The following is a 13882-nucleotide window of genomic DNA, read 5'->3' as shown; positions in this document are numbered from 1 at the left end:
TTGCTTAATGAAGCTCTCCGTAGTCTGGACACACATTCCCAGGCCCCAGGAGAGGGCCTCCGTGAGCTCTTTGTACTCATCTCTCACCTCTATGGCCTTATAGATAGGACTTCTCATACATAACATACAAACTGCAAAAGTATAATTCAACAAGAGCACCTCATTAAAGTGATCTTCAAGGAGGATGAGGGCAGTAGCAAGGGTCTTCTCCAAAAGTCAAACAAGACTGGGGGGTATATTACCCTACCTCTTATGGACAAGTGGGAGGGTTAAGAATACGAGGAGTTTCCCCCCCCACACACACGTTAAACCCTGTTTTCTATGCACTGAATTGCTATAAGATTTGCAATCTACTATGTGTGTTTAAGAGATGAAGTAGTGAGGTGTTTTGTTTGCATTTGTGCCCATGTGTAGGTCACCTCTTTTATAGTGTGTTTAAAGCAGAAAAGATCTGCCTTTTAATTAAAAAGGTCCGGTTGATTTAGTGTTGTACACAGAGAGACGGTCAAAGACAGAAAGAGGCAGAGCAGGAATGAAAGAAGAAACAAGACCCAGTGCAAGGCTAACACACACTCAGCCAACAATCACATATCTCAAAGGTTTAATGAAGCTGAAGATCCAGTCCACCCCCCCTTCATCAACTTCTACAATAAATTCTGGAATAGCAAATCATTACATGGACCTAAATTGCACCCATCCGCAGGTGCTTGTAAATGTACTGCTGCGTTTGTCTTTTGTCTTGCTGAATTTGTCAATGCTAAGAGAGTGATCAAAAAAGTGCTAATACAAGCTCAAGGACATGAGCGAGTGCAATGCAGGGCACGTGCAGAAAAGGCAAATTCACTGATACACTGAGCTCCTCCAGGTAAAGATCTGAATATTTCATAAAGTCTTATTAAGGTGTGAATACAAGAGACTGACGCTTAATGACACTGCCAAAACCACAGTAATGAATTCAGGTCCCATGCAAATTATACAGACACAGTTGTAAGCTTAAGGGCATTACACACTTGTGTGAACAACAAATAATCTTTTCCCATTTACAACTCTGATGAATTTCCTAAGTCTGAGTAAACTTTGAAAGATGTCTAAATATTTGCTGATTAATGCTGAGAAATCCTCCAAAGTCCCTTTAAAGAGGGATGGAATAATGAGATTCTGAATGGCCATTGCAACATAATATTTCATGGTACCACCTACAATATGACTTTGCTACGAAGGAGGTCATCTGTTATGTTATTTCATACCAGTTATGTGTTTACAACTTGTGCATCATAACCAGAGTCATTACCATGATGAGGCCATCTTAGTCAGATTTTAAGCATCACAAATATTAGCAGCACCTTTTTTTAGTCACTTAGAATCTTAATGTTTCTAATTGAATTGTTTTGAGCCCAACATTAATTCAAAATTCTTCAGTCATTGTTTTTTCTTTTAAATCACCTCCACTGAAAGATTAAATATGGGGGATGAGGTCCTTGTGTCCTTGTCTACATGTCTACTGTATGTGTGCCTATGTGTCTATGTTCAATGAACCACTGGATGGATTTTATTGAAACTCTCAGAAATTAATCACTGGATGCACATTAACATTTGGAGTTAATCCGATTCATAATGGCCATCACCGCTAAATGACTTTTACAGATATTGAGATAAAATTTGATGTACTAGTTTGAGAGTCATTCACAACATACTCCGAGTATGAAATCTTGCAGTATCCCATATCATATTATGCATTTTAAAAGTTTGACCAAATCTGCTAAAAATCTGTTATTTCTCAACATAAGATGATCTTAGTTTAAAATTCTGGGGTGATGGTAGGAAGCAATATGCATTCATTTAAGAAATGTATAAATAATAATCTGTTGTTATTCCTATGGCTCAAGACAAACAAACTTCATAAATTGACCATCTGATGTCCTAATTTCTAATAATTGGGACTCGCCATTAAAAAACTATTGGTGGATCTTTAATCCCAACTCTAATAAAAAAAAAAAAATTTAAACTATTACTAACTAAACAGTTAAGAAATAAGAGGAAACAAACTCAAAAGCAGAGAGGTCCATGTGACCTGGGTTGGCATCCCCACAAATGGACACCTGAAAAGTTGAGACTGTTGTCTACTCAGTAACTGAACCCATATAGTAGCCCCATCTTCCTACAACTGCAATACAGCACACTGACACCAATGGTACCATTTATCAATGTGTTAATTGGTGTTTGTGTTCAATTTGTAGCATCTTTATGAACTTCAACAAAACAAAATAAAACAAAAAAAAATGATTTACCCTTTAATGCCTCATTGCTGTTTACAATGACAAATATGCTGAATCCCTATGGCACTAAAATCACTTAGCATATGTTGCAAGATTTAAATAAACTTAATGATTGATGATAAAACGTTAGAGGAATGTTAAATTTCCACGCATACTTCAATCATTGTCCAATTACGATTACCGTCTTCCTTTGTGGTTTGTTACATGAAGTATGATGACACATTCTGTTCAAATCAGTCTTTCCAAGCAATTACCACCGTTGGTCCATAAAGCCAACGCAGGGTGTGCTTCTTCCATTAGATGTGCAGCGATGGTCTCCATTAAATGAGCCCATTTAAACACAGTCACAAATGGTTATGAATGTGGTTTGCTACTTTTAATACAACAAATGTTTTGGGTTCTTTATTGTTCTTTGTGTTTTGTATTTAATGATAAACGCGCAATCTGAGAGAACAAGAGGGAGGGTAATAGAAAAATGCTTCAATAAACTGTAGATAAAAACGGTCAAATGAGCATGTACAGCACTCCATCTAAATTTGTATTTCTTCCACATTCATACTTTCTAGTACATTTTTGAATGTTGTAATGTTTATGGGCATTTTGTGGGTATCTGCAGATTGCAAGGGACACACTGCACTGGGAGTATATGTAAAGATTTAATTGAATTCCTTCTGCCAGGATGGTGGCCCACAGCACTCTGGCTTATCCGGCCCTGAATTGCTTCCAGTGAGATCTAATCATGCTGCATGAAATGAGCCCTACCTGAGCAGAATAGCAGTATGAGGTTTGGAGACTACAGGGGAATACCTCCATTAGGCACAAAGCGAGGCAGCAAGGAAGCAGGAAGAATGGGTCAAGAAAGAAGGCAGTGGCAGGACGTGAAGGAAGAGTGTAATAGAAATAGAGAGGAACACTTCAGCTTCATTATTAGTTCATTTGTTACTTGATGTATTTTATTAAAAGAAAGTCATTTTCAGCAACTCCAGTAATTAACCTAAAACAATTTTGTTACAGTTTACTTGAGAGTTGGATTAATGCTCCAATTTAAATGTTTTGCAGAGTGCCACAATGAGAATATTTTCTAAGAAGGAAGCAGATGGCGCCCAAAACTCTTTATCACAGCCTTGTTTTCAAGTTAAACTGAAGTGAAAGCTGACGTTGTAGGTCAAGCAGACAGAAAATGACTTACATGAAGACAAAAGTCATAATGACTACTTTCACATATGAGTCACGTAGTGCCACACACAGACCTGCGTACACAAAGAGCCAAATGAACATTGACACATCTATTCTTTCATCATCCACACCATAATTCATCAAAACAACAGTGACAAAGGACAGCTGACAAACCAAAATAACTTACTCAGGCAAGGCCACAATAATGCCCTCATTGTGTGAAACTACACATGGAGAAGTCTTTGTGTTGCTATGGCTACTGACTCGTCACATGATGAGAGCACTGAGAAGTTTACGTATATATGCAAATTATGTGTTCTTAAAACTGATGTTAGGAAAAACATTTTTAAGGCACCTTTTACTGACAGGTAATGTAAGACAGCTTTTTGCATAGCTTCCCAAATGTCCTGCAGGCATGGGAAAGTGTGAGAGTACGAATGTGTGTCCTTAGGCTTCCAGAGCAGCCCAGAGCCATTCTTCCTGCCACGGCTGCACATCCACCAATGGTGATATAGGAGCTATGCAGCACTTGCAACCACAGACAGAACTGCTGCACAGTACATTAATGTCTGTGTGTGTCTGTGTGTGCACATGCTTGAGTTTGTGCGTCAATGTGGTTGTGTGCGCTGGCTTTGGATGATAATAGAGGCAATGACCCTGAGAGACGCTTTACTGCTGTGACTCTTTTTCTCCTGCAGAAACTCACTTCTTTGATGTGGTTGTCCCCCATCTTATTTGTCTCTCTAATGTTCACCTGTATCCCATGAGGTACAACCCTCAAACACTGCTGTGTATCTGCAGTGACCCAATAAAACAAGAACATGAAATGTGCACTCAAACACTAGCAGTTGCACACACACACACACACACACACACATGCACACAATGATCAATGCAGCAGTAGGCACCTTTAAAAATCCGCTTAGAAATTAATAAAAAGAAGTCAATCTTTTGGAATGAAGGGATGAGCCGATCCCTAACATATATCCTTTAATCACTTCATCAACTGTTCCTTTATTGAGAAAAAGTTCTAAAAAGATAAAAGACATAGGCAAAGGTAAAAAAAAAAAAACTGTCTATAATAATGTTAAATATCTGGGAGAAAAAAGAAGATAAAAAACAAACAGAAGAAGGCCAAGGAGTCATTTCACTAATGGGTTATTTCTTCTCATCTAGGAGTTTAGAGATTCTGACCTCAAAAGAGTGGAACATTAGTGAGAGATTTTTTTAGGCTATAAAGTAAAAATGAAAAGATTTTTCATTGGAAAAGTTCTAGAGCACTGCTCCTCAGTACCACATTAGAAGATATTACAAACAGAGTTAAGAGAGGAAGTTAAATGCTGATTGGTGAATTGTAAACCAATCAAAGGAGTGTAAAACTCAAAAAGGAGACTTTGTTAGCTGCATTAAAAAAAACAAGCTGGAGTATTTTCACAAACTGCAGCACTAGAAGGTAAGGGATTTTGAGGAGAGAAGCACAGGCTGAACCTAAAACTTAGCCCAAAGAGGAAAAAATTCAAGCAAGTATCATGAATTCACTGCAACATTTTTCATATTCGATTATTATCCTGATGCACAGTCAAGACAGCAGATGTAACTTGGTAGCAGGTTCCTTCTTTGATCAAGTGACACCACATGAGGAAAAAGTTTGGGCTACAAGTTGAAGTAACAACATTGATCTTGGTGATCTTTTTAGTAAATTGGTCACTCAACCTCCTGATATTGGAAGAATTAATGTCTTTTTGTTTGACTCTACGATTAACATAATCCTTGATTATTCACGTGGAAACAAAATTATATAAATACAGCAGGTTTATGAAGTCCCTGTCACAAAGACAAGCAGCCAGTTCTGTGTGCTGGTTTGTGACCAGTCTTGTTCATCTAACCTAACTGTATTCTTGCCCTCAGCTTCTCTTCCCATGCCAACGCACATGTCAAGTGTTTCACGCATGAGAAAGTTTGTGCTTTAAAATCAAAAGAGCCAACAATGCAGCGCATGGCAGTGAGAACTCTGAATGCATCACAATTAGCATGCCTCTGCCATCTGGTATGTGCTGCACTCATTAGATGAGTGAACAATTTTATTCATGTATGTTTTCCTGGAAAAACAAGCTAAAGAGAGTTGAAAGCAAGTCTGCTGCAGCAGAAGTAGCAGTTCGTGCAATTTAAAAGTCATTCATAACTTGTCAATCATATTGAAGAAATTGCCATGTGAACTGCATAAATGCAATGCAGCACTTAGAAAACTGCACCAAAGTCAAGGTCATAGGCCCACTCATATATTTGATAAAATATAAAGGTACAGCATAGAAAGATAGACAAGTGCTGGCCAGCTGGGGGGTGTATACAGAAAGCACCCCCACCCTGCACACCCCCAGTTTTGAGGAAAGCCTGCCAAGGCTGGCTGAGCTGATGGCAACTAAACCGAGGCTCTCCACATGTGCTAATCTCTTGGATTTAAATGGGAACACAACACAGAGCACAGAGCAGGGGCAAGCCGGTCTGATCCGTCACCGTATGTCTGAGCACACGCACACGGCCTGCACATGCGTGTTGTACACATGTAAAAACAAATTCTCACATTTTTTTTCCAACATGCTCAATTCTTCATATGTGTACAAACACGGCACAAAAAACAAAAATCTTGTGAAGTCAAACAAAGGCAGAGTTTCATGAAGAGAAAGCAAGAGATTTTTTTGGGTCTAACTGTTATAATGCTACCTTTTGAAGAACAACCAAAATGACAGCAACAGATTCAGAGTCGGCACAATTTGACAGTAGAAGGAGCAGGAGAGAGTACTTCCTTTCTTCCTTCACGAGGGAAGACTGGGAACCAGCAAGAAGCAGGGAAACCATGACAACTAGGCAACCAACCTTGGCAACCAAGCCAGCATTCTCACAGACAGAGCCAGACAGGTGGCTCAGCAAGGGTTAATCTCAACTGGGTGAAAGAGGAGTGAGACGAGCTGATTAAGTCCACTGCTGTGTGCAAAGACGTTTATTACACTATACAGTATGTCTTAAATGTCAAAGTTGACAAAAAAAGACAGATACAGCACCAAACTTGACCAGACAAATGGCAAACTGAAAGTCTCAAATATGTATTACAAAAACCTGTGAAAGAAAAACACAACCTTTAGTTCTACCGTAACAGTGCAAATTCATACATTATATAAATGTAACAATTTGGAGCACCGTGACAGTAGAGTTTGTGTTTTTCTGCTCACATTAACTTTTCGGTGCTGGAAAACTGGAAGTGTGAAATTCTAAGTAGCATGAGACAAAAATCACATTACAGAAAATACAGAAGCTGAGCAGAAGTGAGAACCGTAATAGGAGGAAAGACAGACTAAGTGGAGTGTGATGGTGTATGGTGTTTCTCACTTCGACTTGGGAGAAATAGACCATATCACTATGACGTCTTAACCTCATTTGCCATGCTATATAACGTGGAAAAGAAAAAGTGACAGCGGATGTGCTGCATTAGGCTAAGAACCAAATAGGAGGCGATGGAGCCTGTCCAAAAAAAATACCCACAAAAATAAACACACTCATTCATGATCTTCCAGTGTGCATCGCTTATTCACTGACCTCCCATCTAAAGATTGAGCCCTTTCTCCCCTGGAGGTCAGCAATAAAGAGATGAAAATCAAGGAGGAGGGGAAAGTAATGAAGAGGGTGATCAATACTTTGCCTTAATTAATAACCTCCACTGCAGTCGGAAAATTCAGGACCACTTCATCCCCTCACGTTTCAAGGTTTTTCTTCCTTTTCTTTTTTCATCTACTCCTACTCTATCTTCTTGCCTTTACGCCGCCTCGCTCCTCCCCCCATTTTTCCACTTCTTTCCTCGTCATTAATCTCTGAAAATCGTTGGCTACATACATTCCTCCCAATCGATGCAATTCCACCGAGGTCTTGTCTGATTTACCACATGGCTGAATCCCAGTATGAATCTTGACTGGCCAGGGGGAAAGGAGGGAGAAAGAGCAAGAAGGATGAGAAGAGATGCCCAGTAAATGGCAGAGACAATCATCATTATATAACGACAGCCAAAGTCACAGATGGTAAAATGAGCGTAGATTGAAGCCAGGTTTGGTTTGCTTAGGGTAGAGTTTCTAAGTTTGCATCTTTTAACAATAACTACAGTAGAAATTACCAAAACCGTAATGTAACAGACAGAGATGTGTTCATAAAAGCTCACAAATAGACAGCATATGCAGCGGAAACACAGACACACCAGCCTCACACCTTTTAGGATACATTTCAGGGTTGAGGGAGCAAGGCTTTGGCTTTAACCAGACAGTGGAACAGCTGAGACCATACAGGCTTGGCTTCTTGCTCTGCAGCTCGAACACGGGGAGAAACCCATCTGGGAAGCAACACAGCGCAGCCTTTGGGTCAGGGCTTCTCTGACCTGAACCCTTGAACAGACCTACTAAAACACAGAATGATCAGTAGCTGGCAACTTTTTCTGGGCCGTCTTGTGAACATGGGGGAGATACACACCTGTTTGAGCTCAACATTGGCTTTAAGATCACCTTAAACGAAACAAGAGGCACAGATTAACAAGTGTGTGAGCAGCTGCAACACACATGTATCTCCAACGAAATGCAAACAGTTTCTGCAAATTTACCAAGAAGTTTCTATTGACAGCATTGACTGAACATGCGGTCTTCAGATGTCATAATCAGAAATATCATAACTTGTGAAAGAGTATGGATTTCTTCACCTGACAGGATGTCTTTGGGAGGGGCCATTGATTTGAATCAACCATGCCCTCTCACTGGCAATCAATCATCATCAAATAAATACTTTTTGCAATACTGTGCACGGTACCAAACATCCAGACTATTCAATTCGATTTATGCACCTTTCTACGTGACCAAACTAAATGACAAATTAAGTTCTGTTTTTCCTCAAACTCCATACAAACATACACACAAAGAGCAAAAAATCTGCAAACCGTAAAATCTGCACTAAGAGTTACATCCAGGCCAGTCGTTTGCCGACATGAAGACAGCAAAACAGCGGGATACTGGCTTAAATGCCTTGTAGCAGTGAGCACCAAACAAGAACCCTTCAGAAGACAGACTGCAATAGAGAGCGCTTAAAAGAGAAAAGAGAGCAAGACACAACATCACAAACAGCTTTTTGTCAGATAAACAGTCAGTAGGAAAGTTCCTGAAGCACAAATAGTTGCACTCTCTAAACACTGACCAAAGAATCAAAAGCCCTGCACACCGGACTCCAACTTTTGTCTGTCAATATACAAGTCCTGCATGGATTTATGCTGAATTACCACATGCAATGTGTTCCACACAATAGACCACTATTACTCTAATAAACAACCCAAATGAACAAACTAAAGGCAAAGCAAGGCAGTGTTTCCTACACATTAGGGAACAGAGCAGTGATTCAGCCAGTCGTAAGCTGCTGTACTGGCGAAAACGCAAATCCGCTATATTCAGATTTGTCAAACAAAGCTTCAAGATTCTGAAAAACAAAAAAGGAGTTACTGCAAATCCTGCTCTGAAGGAGACATTCAAGTTGTAGATTTTATTAGCTGTTTCAGTAGGTGCTACTTCAGCCACTGTACCAATGTAACACAGAATTGAGGCACATGAACCAGAAATAGAGCAATTATTTGGTGTTTAGTTTAAAATATATATTTGAGGCATTTCAGCAACAGACACTAATGAGACCTAAGTGTATGACACCTGCCTAAAATGAGGTGGGTCCTTCATTTGCTATGAGCAATCAAAGCACAGGCATAGAACATCTGGAAGTGTCCTGGATTGTCTGGTTTTGGGACATTAATAGGCTCCTGTAAACCCTTATTGAACTTGATGCCATTAAATTGTTCTGTTTGGCGTTAAAACTCCCCCGAAGAACTTGGCTTTTCGGGCGAGTTTGTCACAGTAACATTCACGAATGTGTTAATGTGTGAAAATGATTATGATGTTATGGCTAATGGCTGTACAACATACAGTAGAAGGCGTGCAATACACTGTTCAGATTCTGCCACTAAAGCACAGCAACACCATCTTTCACTTAGAAATTGCCTTGTGTTGCTTCAGCACCAATCAGTAGCCAGCCATGCAGACAGTTCATATCTATAGATCTTTTCAGGCCCCAATGCACACCTGACAATGGAGGACTCGTACAATCACTCTGAGGAAACTGAAGAGAAACTGCGGCGTGCACTGTTCATATACACACTTTTGACAAGAAACATTTGAGAAAGGAGTGCATCTTTTGATGACGTAGCAATGAATGCCACCTGTTTTGCGCAAGTGAAGATTTGTAGAGGTGTAAGATGCAAAACACAGATGAGACAACCCGTGATACCTTTGAGCCACGTGAATTTGAAAGTGAGAGCGGTGTGGATTTCAACTGCATGAGGGCTAAGATCAGGAGGCTAAACCAAGGAAAGGTCTAATCACTTAATGAACACAAAACGTCACAATGCCTCTGAGCTGGACAGCAAGAAGACGTCTTCCACCTTCTCCCCTCTCATAATACAAACCAATCTCAGTCTGGGAAACCTCACAGGGGAATTGGCTCACTGGACAGTCCTTGGTGCCAGTCATGAGCAAGCCCGGCCCACTGGGCACTCACAGTTACCAGGCCAACCCTTTTCATGGGGCCTGGGAAAAAGATCTGACAAATTAACAAATGGTTAACAAACAAATAGGATATTACACACTGTTGGTAGTTGGAATAGGTTTGGCATGGACAAGCAGCACAGATTTCAGTGACCAAATGATTTTTTTTCCTGACATAAGACATGCACAAACATTGTTGTATTTTCAAAGTGTTTGAACTGGAAAATCTGTAGCTGAGAAACCAGGCTTTGCATTTTCAGTGTTTCTGAAATTCTTCAAACTGAAAGTCAAATTTGTCTGGCCGGTAAAAGAAAGGAAGAAAAACGTTTGATAGACGTTATTATCCAAACTGACCTGTAGCATATGCTTATACACCATCATGGGTCAGAAGCCAGCAAAACAGAATGAATCAGAATTGACCCCAAACACTCCCACAACCAGAAACTGAGACCACGATGATCTCAGTGACACCACATAATTAAAGTCTGTCCCAAGCAGACCGTACCAGCTACACAAAAACACCCATTAGAGGCTGCAATGAGCCATCCGAAAGAGAGCTGACTCTGATATTTAGCGAGAGTTCGTCCTGTGAGCGCAAACGCCTAAATAAAAATAGCTGTAGAAAAGAAAAAAGGTGCTGCAGAAACATAGCCAGGAACACATCACTACATCAGCACACCAAGACGAAACACACAGACTGGGGATTCAGCACGTATTTGCATTTTAAGAGATAAGTGATGGGAAACATATGCAGTTAAAATGCATCACAAGGTGCAACGGGAGGCATCAGTTATCAAGGCAAACACACACTGTGACACTCAAAGCAGACATCCAGACAACACCCACTAATAAACAGTCAGCACTGCCCAGGTGAATGAAGTGACAGGGGGAATGTATTTTTTGAGAAAGCATACTGTTTAAGAGTGCACAGAAACATTTACACACATGGCTGCTCAGCATGACCAGCTGGACTGAGCAGGGGAAGAAGTAACGCCTTTTGTAGCCATTTTAGACAGCAGATGGGAGGACAATCTATCCAGAGATAGAAGCAGATGAAAAAGTTAAATTGTCCCCTCTTTTTTAAGGGTTTGTGGCATTAGAAAGCAGGCTCAGTCCTGTTTTTTTCTGCCTCCCTGCTGCATGTAATAAACTACAGAGGATTCTCACTGTCCAGTCACCACTGGCAAGAAGGTTGCACTAAAACGTGCTAATTTCCTGACAGCAAGCCGCCCATTATTCCCAGGGCATCCTCTTTTAACCCCGCAGCGCACGTGCCGTGCAACTTTCGAAAATGCACCGTCACTGCTGCTGTCAGGCTGACATAAAGCAGGCGCCCCTTGATGCAAGAAGCCTGCTTCCATCCCCTGGGATGTATTAACACAGATTCAATCTTATTTCCCAGCTCTGCAAGCAGCTCATTAGGCGTCAAGGTGGGACGCTCTCCTCCACATCGGTGGGAAGCCAAGAATTGCGGTCCCTGCCTTGGAGGAGAAACGCCTGTCTTTGCCCCCCCTGTCGTGCCTGCGGACTAAGAATAGATCAATGTATCAGGCAAATCGGGATTAACGGCGTTGCGCTCCAATCAGAGAACACACACTCGCACGCACACACACACATATACAATGGAAGCCGTCCCGGAACACTAAAAGTTCTTTTTTTTTGCCCATGCCTTCATGCCTGGGCTCGGACGGGTTTCCACGCTGTTCTGCTTATCAATACACACATTCGGTCCGACGCCAACGCGCACAGCCGAGAGAAGCCACGGAGAACTACAGCGCACATTCCCCCCCGCTCGTCCCACTGTGTGAACAATGATTATGTCAGATCACCGCCGAAGCCCCTCAAACGCCTCGCGCACGAGGCTGGCCAGGTGTTGGTAATAACAGTTCTGATCACCTGCCCGCACGACGCCCGGTCCGGTCCCGGCCACAGCACCCAACTTGCCGCGGAGCGCTTCGACAATAAATTGTGCAAATGAGATAAGATGCGGTGATCAAGCTGTCCCAACTAACCTGTCTGTCCTTTCCCCAGCGTCTTCTCCAAACGGTAAGGTCCCACGTAATTGGCGTGTTGGGCAGCGCTGTTGTCTTTACCGGACGATGACATGTCGAATTTGGGTAAAATTAGATACTTTTTTTTTTTTTGTAGAAGAAAGCAATCAGGCACTCCTCCCTGGAGCTCCAAGCCGCCGTTGTTTCTCTGTCTCTCCGTTAACTCCACAGCCTCTTCTCTTCCTCTCGCCTTCCTCTCTCTGAAGCTCTTAATATTTTTTTTTTTTTTTTTTTATCCCGACCTCACTCGTTGTTTGAGGAGGTAAGGCTCCCTGTTTCCCCGGTTCTTTCCTCCTATCGTCGCAGACGAGTCGCAAGTATCTTGAATATCATTGTGGGTTTAAAAAAAAAATAAAAAAAAATAAAAAAATAAAAAAAAAAGCTGCGCTGCCGCTGTGCGTCTGTGGGAGGTGCTGCCGAGTCGGCGAGGAATGATTGACAGCGGGTTCGGCCAATCAGGGAGAGGAGACGCTCTCCTCTCACGCCCTATTTCTGAAATACTTTTTTCTCCCCTTCTTTATAGTTTATGAACCTGAGAATATAAGAGCATGCAAAGTTTACTTACATCAAACGTGATCTACAGTAAAAACTACTTAAATAAATCTTAACCCTAACCTTATTTTTAATAAGGAATTATTACCTAATTCACTGAAAGAATCGCCCACCACCTTTCATGCCAGTTTTAAACTAGGATCATATTTTGTTGAGAAATGACAAAGCTAAGGCTATTTTGGTCAAACCCTAAAAAATAAAGTATTTTCGTGCAATATTGTGAGATTCAGAGTTGTGAATGACTCTCATCTACCACCACATCAAATTTTAGCTGAATATCTGTAAAAATGTCTGCGTTCTTGTCTGAGATAAATTCCTAACAGACAAACAGGGTTGTCTTCAGTAGTTAATGCAAAAATTTTAGGCAAAGATCTTGTGTAATGAGAAGCACTTGGATTTTAGTGCTGTGATAACTCTAAGCTACAAACTCACCACATTTCAGCACAATATCTGTAATATATAGCCTTTTTTGTGTTTTCTAAGATTAGTTTGCAGTGGCAACCAGCTTGAATGGATTGGCCCCAAAAGTCAATCAGTTGTAAAGATGCATTCAATGAATATTTCCTGAAAGTTTAATTAAAACCTGCCCAGTGTTTCCTGAGACATTTTGCTAACAAATAAAGTTGACTCCAAACAGTTAACAGCAAAATTTTCAACAAAACCCTGGTACAATTTTTTTTAGCACTTAAAATGTGATTTGAGGATCAGTTTCAGCTACCACCACACCAAATCTTAGCAATGGCATCAGGCCACAAATGAATGCTTGTGCATGCACATCCTGAAGACAGATTTAGGGTGAGCGCTAAAAAAAAAAACATCTTTTTTGGGTTTGTTAGTTTTGATTTCAATCAGCCCTGTGCTCTGTGGATTTCTGCCAGAGTAAGGCTAATTCAGCTTTTATTTTAGGTCACATAAATAGCAAGTTAATATTTATAGATTCAGACATATTTAATGTGCATATGCAACAATTAATTGATTTCTAATTTAAAGCGGAACTCTGAGGCTCTGCAGGGTTCGGACTGTTTTGTCCAGCACTGATAACAATGATGACTTGTTGAATAAAATTTAAAAAAAATGGCTCCAATGCCACTGCACACTAAAAAGTGTCACAATATTCATGAATATTTATATAAGATTAGTTTGCTTATTAATGCAGAAGTAAAACAAAATATGTCAGTATTTTATTGTTTTTTTGCTCTCTTTTTTCACAGCTTTTCGC

At 40.7% G+C, this 13882-nt stretch overlaps 1 protein-coding gene across 4 annotated transcripts in view; it reads right to left on the bottom strand.

Moving 5' to 3' along the window:
* The window catches only part of brsk2b (BR serine/threonine kinase 2b), a 163170-nt gene extending 151004 nt beyond the window's left edge, over positions 1-12166 (bottom strand). For all 4 annotated transcript variants that reach the window (XM_017423011.3, XM_017423008.3, XM_017423010.3 and 1 more), the window contains exon 1: positions 12073-12166. In XM_017423011.3, coding sequence (XP_017278500.1) covers positions 12073-12166 — 94 coding nt within the window. The remainder of the gene's footprint in view (positions 1-12072) is intronic.
* Positions 12167-13882: the final 1716 nt, after the last annotated feature.

The sequence above is a fragment of the Kryptolebias marmoratus genome, linkage group LG11, assembly GCF_001649575.2.
Source record: "Kryptolebias marmoratus isolate JLee-2015 linkage group LG11, ASM164957v2, whole genome shotgun sequence".
Lineage (NCBI taxonomy): Eukaryota > Metazoa > Chordata > Actinopteri > Cyprinodontiformes > Rivulidae > Kryptolebias > Kryptolebias marmoratus.
This window is presented reverse-complemented; position numbering and strand designations above follow the sequence as displayed.